Raw genomic sequence first — 13,110 nt, 5'->3', positions numbered from 1 at the left:
TCTGTAGATGGGCTCCTGCTTGGACGGTGATGCGTTTTGCGCAAAGTCGCCCCATTCCCTATCAAATGCCAGGATATGAGGAAACAGGGGTCAGCCGCCCGGCCCCCCGTCGCATTCAGTCTCCTGATTTGGCAGTTAGTATTTCCTGTTGAGCGTTGCAGAGGAGACATGATGTGACACGGGACCAAAGGAGATGCCTCATGCCTGGTAAGTTTAATTTATTACATTAAACCCCCCCCACCCCCGCGCGTACCACCCTACCCAAATCATGCCCCCCCCCCATCATGTCGGCCTTGACTGGAGTCGTTCCACCGGCTGCGACTGCTATTGCCTACTTTTGAGGTCAACACACATTTTAATGGTAAATGCCACTGTCTGAGGGAAAACTCAGTGAGAGTTTAATACACGTCTCTAAAGGGCAGGGATACTGCACGTTGCTCAGATTGCGGATTAGTGTCCTGATGGGGTCTCTCCAAGAGGGCAGGGGAGCTGCTTGCGGGATGAGCCACAGATAGATGTCAGGAACATTCAGTTGCCAGTATGAAGCTCACAGCCTCAACTGCTTGACCTGACCTCCTAGCCAGGGGCCGCAAAGTCGAAGAATCCCATACGAAGCACCCATCTGCTGGTGGCATTTGCAGCATTATTGCCACAGTGCCTCTGACATTGTGTTTGTCCATTTCACAAGTGGAAGTAATATTATTGTTAAGTTAAAGCCCCCGGGGAGCGAGCCCACACAAATATCTTGCTGCTGATTTGTTCCCTGCTTCAGCATCAACAGAAGTTTATTTTTCACAAGCGCAATACCCCTGAAATTGTGAGAGGCATAAGTGGTGCAACATTGCAGTCGACCTCATTGATGTTAAAGTATTGTGTACACAGTACTATAGATAACTACGCGGGCCAATCACTGAAATCAAGGCTGACTTTACCATATTTTGCGGGGGTATTTGTAATCATGTGTCCCACTCTACTATGGTTTCTGCAATCATGCACCACACACAGGTATTATTTCAATAATCACGCTTCACGCATTGCTGTGATTGCAAACATCTTGACCAACACACAGGTATGCCCCCTTAATTGCTGAATAACAATGCTCCTCACTGGTGAAGGCAGTCATCTTTTTCTGAGATGTTCTCTTTCAGGATTCTCCTTTGGTGGAGGGCTGGGCATCCCTTTTGCCTTCCTCAGTCCATTTGTCCGGTGTGCTTGCATTACATTCAGTCCTGGCAATAACAACTGTTCTGGCAGGATAGGGGGTGCTTGCCTTTTGTCTGCATCAGCTTTGTGCAGGGCTGTGTCTAAGTAGAAGTGGAAGGTTCAAAGCCCTGTGCTCTTGTTGCCGATACACCATCCTGTGATTATATTTCCGTGTCTCCTTCAAGTTCTCACCTATTATAGATATGTTCTGCTTGGTTGCCTATGACAGAGACCACACCGTTACTAGTTCCAGAGTGCTTGGTTTCTAGGGGGCTAGGGCTGCATTCCTCATCTTGGGTAGTAACCTCCAGAGTCGTAATGGCTGACCCTTAGATTGGGTACAATTAGAGCAACCTCTTATCTGGCCTATCTAATTTCAAAAGTGGTAATTACTCAAACAAGATATTTCCCCATGAGACAAAATCTCAGCACAAAAACTACTTAATTAAACAAATTCTACACACAGAAACTGCTTTCATTCTAATGTGGTTTATATTTATCAAAAACATTTGTCTATTTTTATTATATATATTTTTTGAATATTTTAAACTTGTGTGCTCGTAGAAATATTTACAAATAAAGACCAATTCATATTATGTTTCAATTGAAAGAAAGATCCCAGCTTGATTCTATCCATTATGATACACGTCATGATAACCCTCAAAAGGAACACCATCATCCTTCCATTCTCACCTATCATTCTCATCACACATACCATCAATCATACTACACAAAAATAACAATAAAATGACAATAAAAACACATCTGTGATGGGGTCCTATTCGCTGTTACTATCCATCATAGTTGTCAGAATAAAGGTTTAGGCATTCACTGGTCCATTAAATTTGTTTCTGATTGATTTCTCTTTAGCTTAATTCTTAGGTAGGACTCCCGGATGTGTAATCACTGGTCTACGCATGTTTCGGTGAAAGCAACAATTTGATATCACCTTCTTCAGGACCAAGAGAAAGATACTTTACATCTGTATAGTGGTCTTGGGTTTTTTATCTTCAGACATGGAAGTATCTCCGGTTCAAATGAGGTACTACAAAGTCCAAATTGGTGTCACCAATCATTTATATGGTCAGCAAGTAGTTCCCTAGTCAGTATATTCTTGTCTACGACAAAGATTCTTTAATTTAATTAAATTGGAATCCAGTCTGATAGTATATTATAATCGCTATATGTCCTCCATATCTTTGAAATTATTGTAGTTCCATCTATGTAATGGAGAAACCGGTAGTTTCCCAATTCGAATTAGTGGACCCTCTAGCTTGGATTTTAACATTTTTATTATGGTTTATTTACTTAGTAGGTCCTTCTCGGAGGTTCAATCTGTCTTTCTTCACTGGTGCTACCGTCTGAGTATGTACCAATCGGTCCCTTAGATTGGGAGCAGTACTGGTTGGCGATAGTGGGGGTATACCCTTTATTCCTCTACATAGAAGGAAGCGTTCTCCTCACACCCTGGATACATTCAGTGGGGTCGTGCCAATATTGAACCTGCACCCTGTGTGTTTTTGTACCAAAACTGTTTTCTCTTGCTACTGGGAGGTGTGTACGACTGAGTCCAAGCAGACCCTATGAGTCTGGAACCTGGAATTCCAAGAAACATAGCAAGCTCAGACATGTGATCAGTGATGTTTAATGGGGGCAACGCAAGACACAAGAGGAAATGTACATATGTTGTAAATTATGTATTCCAACTTTTGAAGTTTGGATATTACGTCAGTTTAGGCCATGTGACATGCGAAATACAGACTGTAACAAATGTTTGACACTACACACTATTTGGCTCCTGAAAATACTTCACCATCTAGAAATACTTTAACACTGCCCCGCTAATTATTTAATTGATCCTAGTGGGATCAGTATTGTATTGTAATTGCATGTAATATGAACTCTGCAGCCAATTGTAATTGTCCTTTTGTGGACAGAGTAATGAGTGCTTGCTCGTTTGCTAATCCACTGTAATGCGTTTACTTTTTTTCTTTGTGCTCTATTTAAGGGGCTTCTTGAACGTGGCCCCCGTTCAAAAATGCCCTTCACATTGCTACTTTCATCATTGCTTCGGTACTTGAAATTAAGGGAGGGCTGTTGGGCGCTTCAAAGGATCCCTTTTATTGCAAAGGAAATGAGTATAAGTGCTGCTTGGAGAATTGTCTGGCCTTTGTGCATGGTTGAAAGGGTTGGCAGTGCGTGCACCAGCCCTTTTTGTGCCATAAATCACTGGGGCATGTGTCAATGTGTGCATGATAATATTCTTGTTTCAGGAACAAACCTTACACCCAATAGTATATTGGTTTCCTTTTGCGAGCCTAGGATGTCAGCAGAACAAGCGATAGACAGTTTTGCCAGTCATTGTCTTTGTTGGAACAGATTCACAGTTGCGCTATTAACCTTCCTGCATTCTCAAATTTGCTTGAAAATGCACCGTTTGCCCACTCTTTTTTCAAACTTTTCTTGGATGAGAACCCCAAAACCCCCCGTAGTTGGTTCGGGCTCACTCGCTACAGTGTTGTACGTCAATTTGTTTACGCCTCACCACTTTCAAATGTCACCAGCCGCCACTGCTTTCTTGTTATGTATTATCCTGTTCATTACTGTGTAAAGCCCATCATTTCAGTAATCAGGAGCTTCTATCTTGAACACCAGATTTGTGCTGGCAGCACTCGGCTCTTAATACTTACCAGAACCTCCAAGACAACCAACGGTCTAACTTGGGGTTGATCCTCCCCTCTAATTACTGCATGACTCAAACCAATCCATCCGTTCATTTAATGATCACTTATACACAAACCCGCAAATAAATCATCAAATGAAACATGCAATTACTGACTCGTTCTGTTTGAAAACCCTGCCACTTCCTTTCCTGTGATCAGAACAATCATTCTCTCCATGCTGGGCTAGTCTAACTTCCTTTACTTTGGACTCTTGTGTTCCTTATCAACATGCTCCAAGCAGTAGAAAACAAAGGAGTAAGGCCTATATTGAAGCCTCTTGAGCCTATGAGCATCAACTAAGGGAGCAACACCAGCTGCCTGTAGATGCTTACATGAAGTGTAAATCTCTACGTTAATCTGAAAACTGCCCATGAAAAGGGACCTTCCTATCTCCGCTCCAGGACCACTAAGAACATTCCTCCGCGGCTGCTCTGATCTTTATACTACTATTCGAAGAGGCAAGATTCTGACTACAAGAGGGGAGGCTGACATTTTTTGCACCTTGCACTCCTAACCCTCTGGAACATTTTCTCTGCTCCACCTCCATCCTCCACTCCCTCTTTTTCGTGCATTTTGAAGTGATACCACAGACAGTTATCATTTGATTTTAGAATAAGATATTGAAGGAGATGTTCAGGTAAGTTGGGTGTCATCTGTGTGCATGAAGAGTTTTGCTATGAGCTGATGGAACAACCCCATCATGTGTGGAATGTAATCATTTAACAGCCAGAGGAACAGTGTAGCACCACATCTCACTGATTTAGCTGATTAACTAGATGACAGATCCAATGGTTAGCTCAGGTTGGTTAAAAAAATACATCTATTCCAGTGACTTACTCTGAATACTTATGTTACACAAGCTTTGGACTAGAAGTGGATCGTTGATGGAAAAGGCTATGGATGTCTGATAATTTCTGTGTACTGACAAATTCCTTAGCTACACATGCCTGGTCACTTCATTATACATGCCTGGTTTCATATAGGTCAAATGTATTTTTGTCTTTACATAGTTATGGGGTTAAGTTGTCCCTTGTCGCTCCATAATTTATAGTAGAAAATGAAGTTGACATTAGATCTTATCAAACCACCCCTGCCTTGAACAGTCCTCCTTCAGGGGAGCAAATACAAGGAGTCTGTTGGGACGACTTGAAACCTATCTGTTTCTATGAAGGAAACATGTTGGTTTAGTCCTCCGAATACTTGGGTACTCAGAACTGGCCTGCTGCTTCTTTCTATTTGATGTCAGAAGGGGTACGGAATGAGGTGGGATGTTCAAGGAAACTTTAAATATATATATTTATTTTTATTGGCATTTATAGAGATAACAGATGACAATTATCACAACTTCAAAACAGGGGTTGAAGAAAGGGGACTGGAGTAGGGGAGGGAAGGAAGGAGAGGGAGATGGAGGGGATAAGCGCGATTCATTATGAAGTACAGTAGTAACAGCATCAAGGCAGTTCCTCCCTCACATGTTCATCGAGTAACACATAACAGCCAATAGGGCTGAAACTTTTAACAGTGCACTAAGTTGCCCCAGTCAGAGATACAGAAACAGCGGTGTGGGGGAGGCAGGGTATCGGGTCTCATGACTGGGGATGAGAAGCCTGTGGCCTTGTCGTGAAATTGGGAGAGTGTGTTATGGCAGAGGGCAGCAGGCTGACCTAGAGTGCAATTCTCTGTGGAGAGGACACAGGTGTATCCCTGCAGTGCATGTATGTGAGAAATAGTTCCCAAATATCCTTGGGATGGGATCGCGGGGGCATGGTGTCCCAGAAGTTAGACAGTTGTTTCTGACAATACACCGTGTCTCACAACCAAGCGGACAGAGCGAGGTGAGGTCGTCTGCACCCGTGAATTGCCACACGTCTCTTAGCCAAGAGTAGCATGGCGGTTAGGCGGCGGGAGCCCGCAGGGACATCTTTGACATAACCAAGGAGAGCCACTTGGGTGGCAAAGTATAGCATGACTAATAATATCTTGTATAATGGAGAATACCCCTCCCAAAACGTACATCTGGGCATCCCCCATGCCAGGTGCAGGAAGATGAGGTGCACCTCATGCATCAGTAACAAGCCCAATGTTGAAAAGATGTGTTGGGTTTCATTGAGGTGGTGTAGGAACTTAAAATGTATAAGTTGCAGCCTGTAGTTGGACAACAGTAATGCTGTTTGAACACAGCAGTATATCCTCTGGGCAGGGCACCTCTCAGTCTGCCTCAACCGCCAAGTGAAGTTGGAAGGGCGTCGGTGTAGCCAATAATGCAGATATTGCGCTTGGGCACACAGCGCATAGAGTGTCATATCAGGTGTGCCAAGGCCACCCTGGGTGAGCGGTAGAGATAGGCACTCCCACTTAATGTGCAGCTGTTAACCTGCCCACGTGAGTGTAATTAAAATGGAGCTCAAGTGTCAGAGAACTTGGGTCGTGAGGGGGAAGGGCAAGTTAAGAAAAGGTATAAAAACAGGTAGAATAACCATCTTCGCGTTCGTTATTCACCCAGCCAGCGACAAAGGCAGGCGGGTCCAAATTGGAACTCTGTCTTCAAGCCAGGATATGGCGCGGCCGTAATTAGCTCGCCAGAGTTCATTCAGATTGCGACTTAGCCAGATCTCCAGGTATCGCACTGGCCCAGATGCCTACTTGAATGGGTATTTTATGGGGAAATGCTGTGTGCCGTCAGTGAGGGGGAATAATATAGATATTTGAGCAATCGATCATACCAGAGAAGCCACAAAAGCGAATGATCTTGTGGGTCAGTAGGGTCAGGTTCTCTGGCTGATTCTGGGTATAAAGGGTGATGTCGGCATACATGGAAAACACCAGTCCTCTAGAAGTAAAACCAAGGCCACTATTTTTTATTTTTATTTTGGAAGAGTTTTATATAGCGCAAACTTGACCGGAATCGGATATCAGAGCGCTTTACATAGCACCAGTTACGTTACATGAGGACACGATTGGAGTGATGTTGTCATAACTGGGCTGCCAATGGCTCCAATGCTTTGGCAAAAAGGAGGGGCGAGAGTGGGCACCCCTGCTGAGTATCACAGGTCAACGGGAACGGGCCAGACAGCACATCATTGAGCAGCATGTGGGCGGTGGGTGAAGTATAGAGGAGGCAGATCTGACAAAACAAATCTGGAGCTTAGGCCCAGCCGCTCTAACAGTGTACTTGATAGGACCATTCAAGAGAATCAAATGCCTTCGTAGCATGGAGGAGGGTGGCGGCGACTGCTGACACCTGGGGGTGTAGATGCTGCCTGGTCGCAAAGATGGTACGTAAGTTGTGGGAAGTTGAGCGGCCCGGGATAAACCCGGATTGGTCAGACCTGAGTAGTGTGGAGAGCATCTGGAGACGACGGTAGGCCAGAATTTCAGTGAAAATCTTATTGTCCCCATTAATCACGGGTAAAGAGCTATAGGAGTCACAATACTGCACTGGTTTATCTGGTTTGAGGATAGTCACTATGGCCACTTCCCTGAGAGATGGGGGGCAGGATGCCCTTCTCTAGCGACTCCTCAAACATTGACAACAAGTGTAGTGCGAGGATCGGGGCACCAGCGTCTGCATGTCTGCCAAGTATCACTCATCAGGTGTGACACTAACGCATTTCAGTGTGGTGTTCCGCATCACCGCACTGAAATGCATTGTCACGCATTTTTAATCATGCCAATCTGAAACTGACTACGCGGCGGTGCCGGCGCTTGTAGCATATTCTGTGCCCCGGCTCTGCTGCTTCTCAGAGACTTGCGTTGCCAGCAGCGCTCTGGCTCAGTAAGTTAATAGTTAAAGATCTGCTCAGCTCTGGAGTCTGAGTGCTACAATGTTACAGTCTGCCTCCCCTGCTGCCTGGCTGCATTTAATTACCTGCCGCGGCGCGGCTTTCAGACGCCACTGACTCGCACTCTCATCAGACCCGGCAGTACAGTACTTGAAACCACGTGGCACATTCCATACACTGACTGATGTTAGGAGTCAGTGCCCGGCTGCCCAATGGCTACTTCTGTTTCCAGCCACCTTGTTTATGAGAACAAAGCATTTGCGGCGCGAACAGGCGACATGTTTTGGAGTTTGCACTAGTGAGCAATCATGGCACTGCAGCGGTTATGATCCCGCCAGCGGACCCTATCTTATTAGTACCAGGGGCAGTCTTGTGAAAGTGCTTCCTTCTGGCGCAATGGAAGAGGCCCTGACTGCGAGCCAGACACAGCTGGCCTGTTGGCGGGGCACCAGCTCGCCTCGCAAAGAAGTAAGGTACTGTGACTTATTCTTCTAGTGGTACTTAACTTTATGCCTTTAACAATGCGCAGCGGTCATCTGGATCTGCCTGCGGCCGTGTAACCGAGAACTGTGCAGTCGACGCAGTCTGTCTCAGTAGGTTTTTGCGACAGCGTGAAAGCTTGTTTCGGGCCTGTGCGACTTAGCTCCACTGATTTTGGTGCCACTAAACTTGCAGGTAGCGGGCAGCGCGGCGGACCTGGTTGATGCCAGCGGCAGTCACTGAAAGAGGTTTGACTCCCGGCATAGTCTGAACATCCTGTGATTTGGGGCAAATAACTCCCCGTGCTCATGAAATGTAACGGGTGCTCGTAAAAAGCCATTCAATACCTTTTGACTGAGCCGGTGCTACATAAAACTGCAAAAAGGAAAACAATCAATTTGGAGAAACCAAGGTCTTGAACAGGCCAGTGTGTAGGCTGACATTTTTTGGCCTGTTAAATCTCTTGTGTTGGGTTTTACTGTTGATTTCCTGACTTTATAAAAAAAAAAATCCTGCAGCAAGCTTAAATAAACGCACTCTCCCATCTGTACCTTGTCGAGAAATTGAGGCTGTAGTTTTCTTTTCATGCCTGTCTCCAATGCAACTCCTGAAGTGACAGTTTTGGGCTGATTGTTATGGGCTGTTCCTGTGTGTTGGGTTTGCTGCACTGGGTTGTACTCTTGATTTTTTTGATATTACCACAAACCTTTCCTGCAGTAAAATCACATATGCACGCTGTCTTCCAGTACAGACCTGAAGTGTAGGTGTGACAGGTTCACTGTATGGGCTGAATTTTTTGGCATCGAATTCTTGTCCTGTGCATCAGTTGTAAGATATTATTAGAGTTCCTATTGCTCAAATGGGTGTTAAATCTGATATTTATGTTTCCCTCGTCGTCTTTGCTTGATTTTTACCTCATGAGAAAGTGTCACTCTTAGTAGTTGAATGTCACTCATAATTACAACAAAAATATTAAAATGTCACACAAAAGTAATCTGAAACCTTGGCAGCTATGCATCTGGGCGGGGCGATCGAAGGCACTGTTGCGGTGGCGATGCTTGTGTCAGTGCCCCGCGTCCAGAGCCGCAGGTTCGGCAACAGCACATGGCAGGAAGTAGTCCTGGGCGCCGGGGCTGGCAGAGCCAAATCGCAGGGAGGCCGCACCTCGGTCACTCGGGCATACGGTGCTCCAGATGGCCCCCAGGGCCCTCAAAAGCAATCCGGGGGAGCACCGTCCGTCCAGGAGGCCGCCACACCGGATAGTGTTCATAGGGAGTCCATAAGACAGCTGATAAAAGGTGGATTATAATTAGGCCGCCAGAACCCTCTCAAGGAGCAGCCATCTTGCGGCCTGGCTTAGCTCCGCCTCCCATGTTCAAGGAAACTTATTGGCATGACCTTCTCAAGAAAGTACTGTTGTTTGGGTGAGCCTTTAGAACAAGTTGGTCAGGTACATGCTCCATTCATAAGCACCTTGCTTTGATAGCAGACATCTGCGAATATTGAGAAGAAAACCACATATAGTGCTTGCTGTTTGACAGAACCTACATAACTAAACTCCAACCAAGCAGTTATGGTCACTGTATTGATCCTTTGCCTCTGCCTAATTAGGGAGAGTGTTCACCAAGTTCTTTTTAAGTCTCCCTGACCCAGCGCATGCGCTGGTCTGGCGAGACATTTTGTGAGGGCTCCAAAAAGTGCTACCAGTCCAGCCTAGAGCTACAGTGCATGTGCGCGGGCTCGCGCGTCGCGCTTTACCGCGATTACTTTCGCGGCCGCGCGGCTGCTTTGATGTTTGATCGCGATCACTTTCGCGGCCGCTTTGATGTTCTCCGTGAGGCTATAATAGATTGCAGCAGTTAAAACAAGCTTTGGCATAGCCAATAGGTCTAGCTTTTGGGACCTTATAAGTGTTTAGTTATGCAACTGTTGCATGGGTAAACACTTATAAGGTCCCAAAGGCAAAACCTATTGGCTATGCCAATGCTTATTTAATGTGCCTCCCTCATTTAAAACGTTTTGAACTTTTAAAAGAAGTTGCCAGCCTCCTCTTAAATGCAGTTCCACTCTTTTGCAGTGAAACGTGCAGGTGCTAAAAAGATGAGGCAACCCGGCCATGCCACTTGATGACTTTGCCAGCTGCTTCCTTATTCTTGGACTTTACCATTTTCAGGCAAGAACAACACTATGCTGTGCTGGACAAATCACTCCAGTGTGCCAGAAGACATTGAATCACTTTAGTCCACGAAGGGCAACTTGAGGAGGAGAGGTGTAAATGTTATCAAGACAAATTAAATTGAAATTGTAATTCCAATTGTATGTAGGTGTTAACGTAGACTTGAGGCATAACAATACCAGACATATCATCCTTCCGTTCTTAACATGTATTTTTGCTTAAAAGGATTGGATGTTTACCCTCCCAAACGTGTTCTTTCATTCAGTATTAAAACCATATTGGTTGTAGGAAGAATGTCAACCCCCTCCCCTCTCCAAACAGAGTGATGGATACAAAAGCATTGGTCAGTAAACGGTAGAGAATGGTAATTCAGTTCACATAAGAAGTATAGTTAGTAATGAACAGTTGTTGTATCAGTTATTTATGATGACTAAATTGATGACGAAGATAATTAACATGGACAATCAATGTCAGTAATGAAAACGAATTGTGCAGTTGCTCGCAGTGTTGATGATTGTAATGTTGCAAGTCTGCTGCATTTTGTTCCAGCAAACAGTCTTGCCCTTATTGTCACTTGAACTCAGTCTGCACTCGTTTAATGCATAAACGGCACATCTAGGCGGCTCTCAGTTACCTGAACTAGCCTCAGTGAGCACTTGGTGCATTAACACAAGTGAGAATTTGCCTTGGGCACATTTGGGCAAATCAGGCCTTACATGTTTGTGTCTGATTCCTGCATAAATTGGTCAAATATGAAGTACTGTTTAGCACTCGGGCTTGTACATTAGGACTGGTGCACTGACTGATGTGTGCAGATCCAGCAAGACGGAGGCTAGGGGCCATAAGCTGCTAGATGAAGACATTTCAAGAATGTGTTGGTGTGTACAGTGGTGCACCCACCTGTACTTATTTGGTCTTGTCTTTTCTTTCTTGTAGGGCTGTCAGTGGGAAGAAACTGTGCTCTACTTGTCAACTTCCTCTTGGTAAAGGAGCTGCCATGATCATAGAAACACTCAGTCTTTATTTCCACATACAGTGCTTTCAGGTATGTTTGTTTGACTTGTTTGTTTCGGTGGTGGAAAACTCCTTAACAATTGAATGCCTTTAGAGAATTCACGTATTTGGTGATGAAGCCCTCCTTTTGTACAAGGTTTTTTTGTCTCCAAAGGAGTTTTATTCGAATATTTTCTGATACATTGCTTCAGTCTCATTTTTTGCACCTTCAGTAACAGAAAATATATATCAAAAGATAACAAAATGCGATGAAAGTGCTTGATTCCTACATTTTCAGGAAACCACAGGTGACCCCCAGAAGAATTTCAGCAAGATAGTTTTGCTAGTGATGTGTTGCATAAGTGTCTCTCTAGGCACAGATAGCACAAGTCCAAATCCGGAAGACCCACCGATTCTAGAAAGAGAGACTCTCCCATGAACATGGAAATGTAATGGGAAGTACTGAAGCCATTGCTATTGTGGTTATTATACATTTTGAACCACTAGGAAATGCATCTATGCAGCATTTTATATTTGGGTAGTCCTTCCTGCAGTTTCTTCTACTACATGGAGTGACGTACTGTATGTTTTTGCGTAACTTATCTACTACGAGAAACTATTATTATGACTCACGCAAGGCACAGGTCCCAAAAGGCAACTCACCTAGTGTACAGCTTTAATGGCACCAAGAATTGGGGACTACAGTGAACTCGCACATTTTAAGTGAAAAATTGGAAAGATAACTTAGATGAAAGTAATTTGCAGCATACTAAGAAATTTCAAAACTGCTACCCTCCAAATCTGATAATGTATAACTATATATATATAATGTGTGTGTGTGTGTAAATAAATATATATATACATATATATATATGTATATAATATTTTGATCCACAGTATATGAAATGTTTTCGCTCTCTTCTACTTCCCTTGACAGTGTGGAATTTGCAAAGGACAGCTTGGAGACACAACTTCTGGGACAGATGTCCGGATCAGAAATGGTTTACTAAACTGTAATGATTGCTATATCAGATCAAGAAGTAAGTTGATTCTTGTGATGTTACCCAACACAACCGTCATTTATTTTCTGGCATCATATCATAATGTGACTTTAGTATGATATGTGCCCTCATATGGTTTTTGTAAGTTTTAATTCTTTATTAGCGAGATGTTAGATTAGTCAAACACCACGCTGAATTGAAAATGTCATTGATGTATAAATGGTGGACCTTAAAATCCCTTTAACTGAAGTTTTATGGAGAGCATTGAAAGTATATTTTAAGTTATGTTATTGCTAGATTCTAAGATCTGTAACTTCCTAATTTTATCAGTAATACGCTTAAATAAGATGATAATGGTTAGAATAAAAAACACTGAAATTGTAGTACTCTGTGACCTATGCAACCATAATTCCCACACTTAGCTGATCACAACCTCCCACATGACATTTTACATGACAGCAGTGACATCACATAATGCTATGTCAAGAAATACAGGCCACCCAAAAACCTACAGGAAACGGAGCCTAAATGTAAACAAAGAAAACGTTGTTCCAAAAGGGTGATGAATTAAAAGAGAATTTAGTAGAGGCCAGTGAGATTATCCAAATATGCACTTTCAAAATAAACTGATACATGTCAAGTAGAAATACATGCAATTTTCAATTTCCATTTCATTAACTGTACAATATCTAGATAAGAATCTCACAGACAGCCACTACTAAATTCTCCTTTAATCCTCGCGTAGAATGTTG

At 43.8% G+C, this 13,110-nt stretch overlaps 1 protein-coding gene across 11 annotated transcripts in view; it reads left to right on the top strand.

Annotated features, from left to right (window-relative positions):
* The window catches only part of LIMCH1 (LIM and calponin homology domains 1), an 860,130-nt gene that overhangs the window by 817,151 nt on the left and 29,869 nt on the right, over window positions 1–13,110 (top strand). For all 11 annotated transcript variants that reach the window (XM_085642190.1, XM_085642189.1, XM_085642188.1 and 8 more), the window contains 2 exons: window positions 11,301–11,409; window positions 12,295–12,397. In XM_085642190.1, the coding sequence (XP_085498316.1) occupies window positions 11,301–11,409; window positions 12,295–12,397 (212 nt within the window). The remainder of the gene's footprint in view (window positions 1–11,300; window positions 11,410–12,294; window positions 12,398–13,110) is intronic.

Source organism: Triturus cristatus, chromosome 2_2, assembly GCF_964204655.1.
Source record: "Triturus cristatus chromosome 2_2, aTriCri1.1, whole genome shotgun sequence".
In the NCBI taxonomy this organism is placed as follows: domain Eukaryota; kingdom Metazoa; phylum Chordata; class Amphibia; order Caudata; family Salamandridae; genus Triturus; species Triturus cristatus.
The sequence above is the reverse complement of the archived record's forward strand: the minus strand, read 5'-3'. Positions and strand labels throughout refer to the sequence as shown.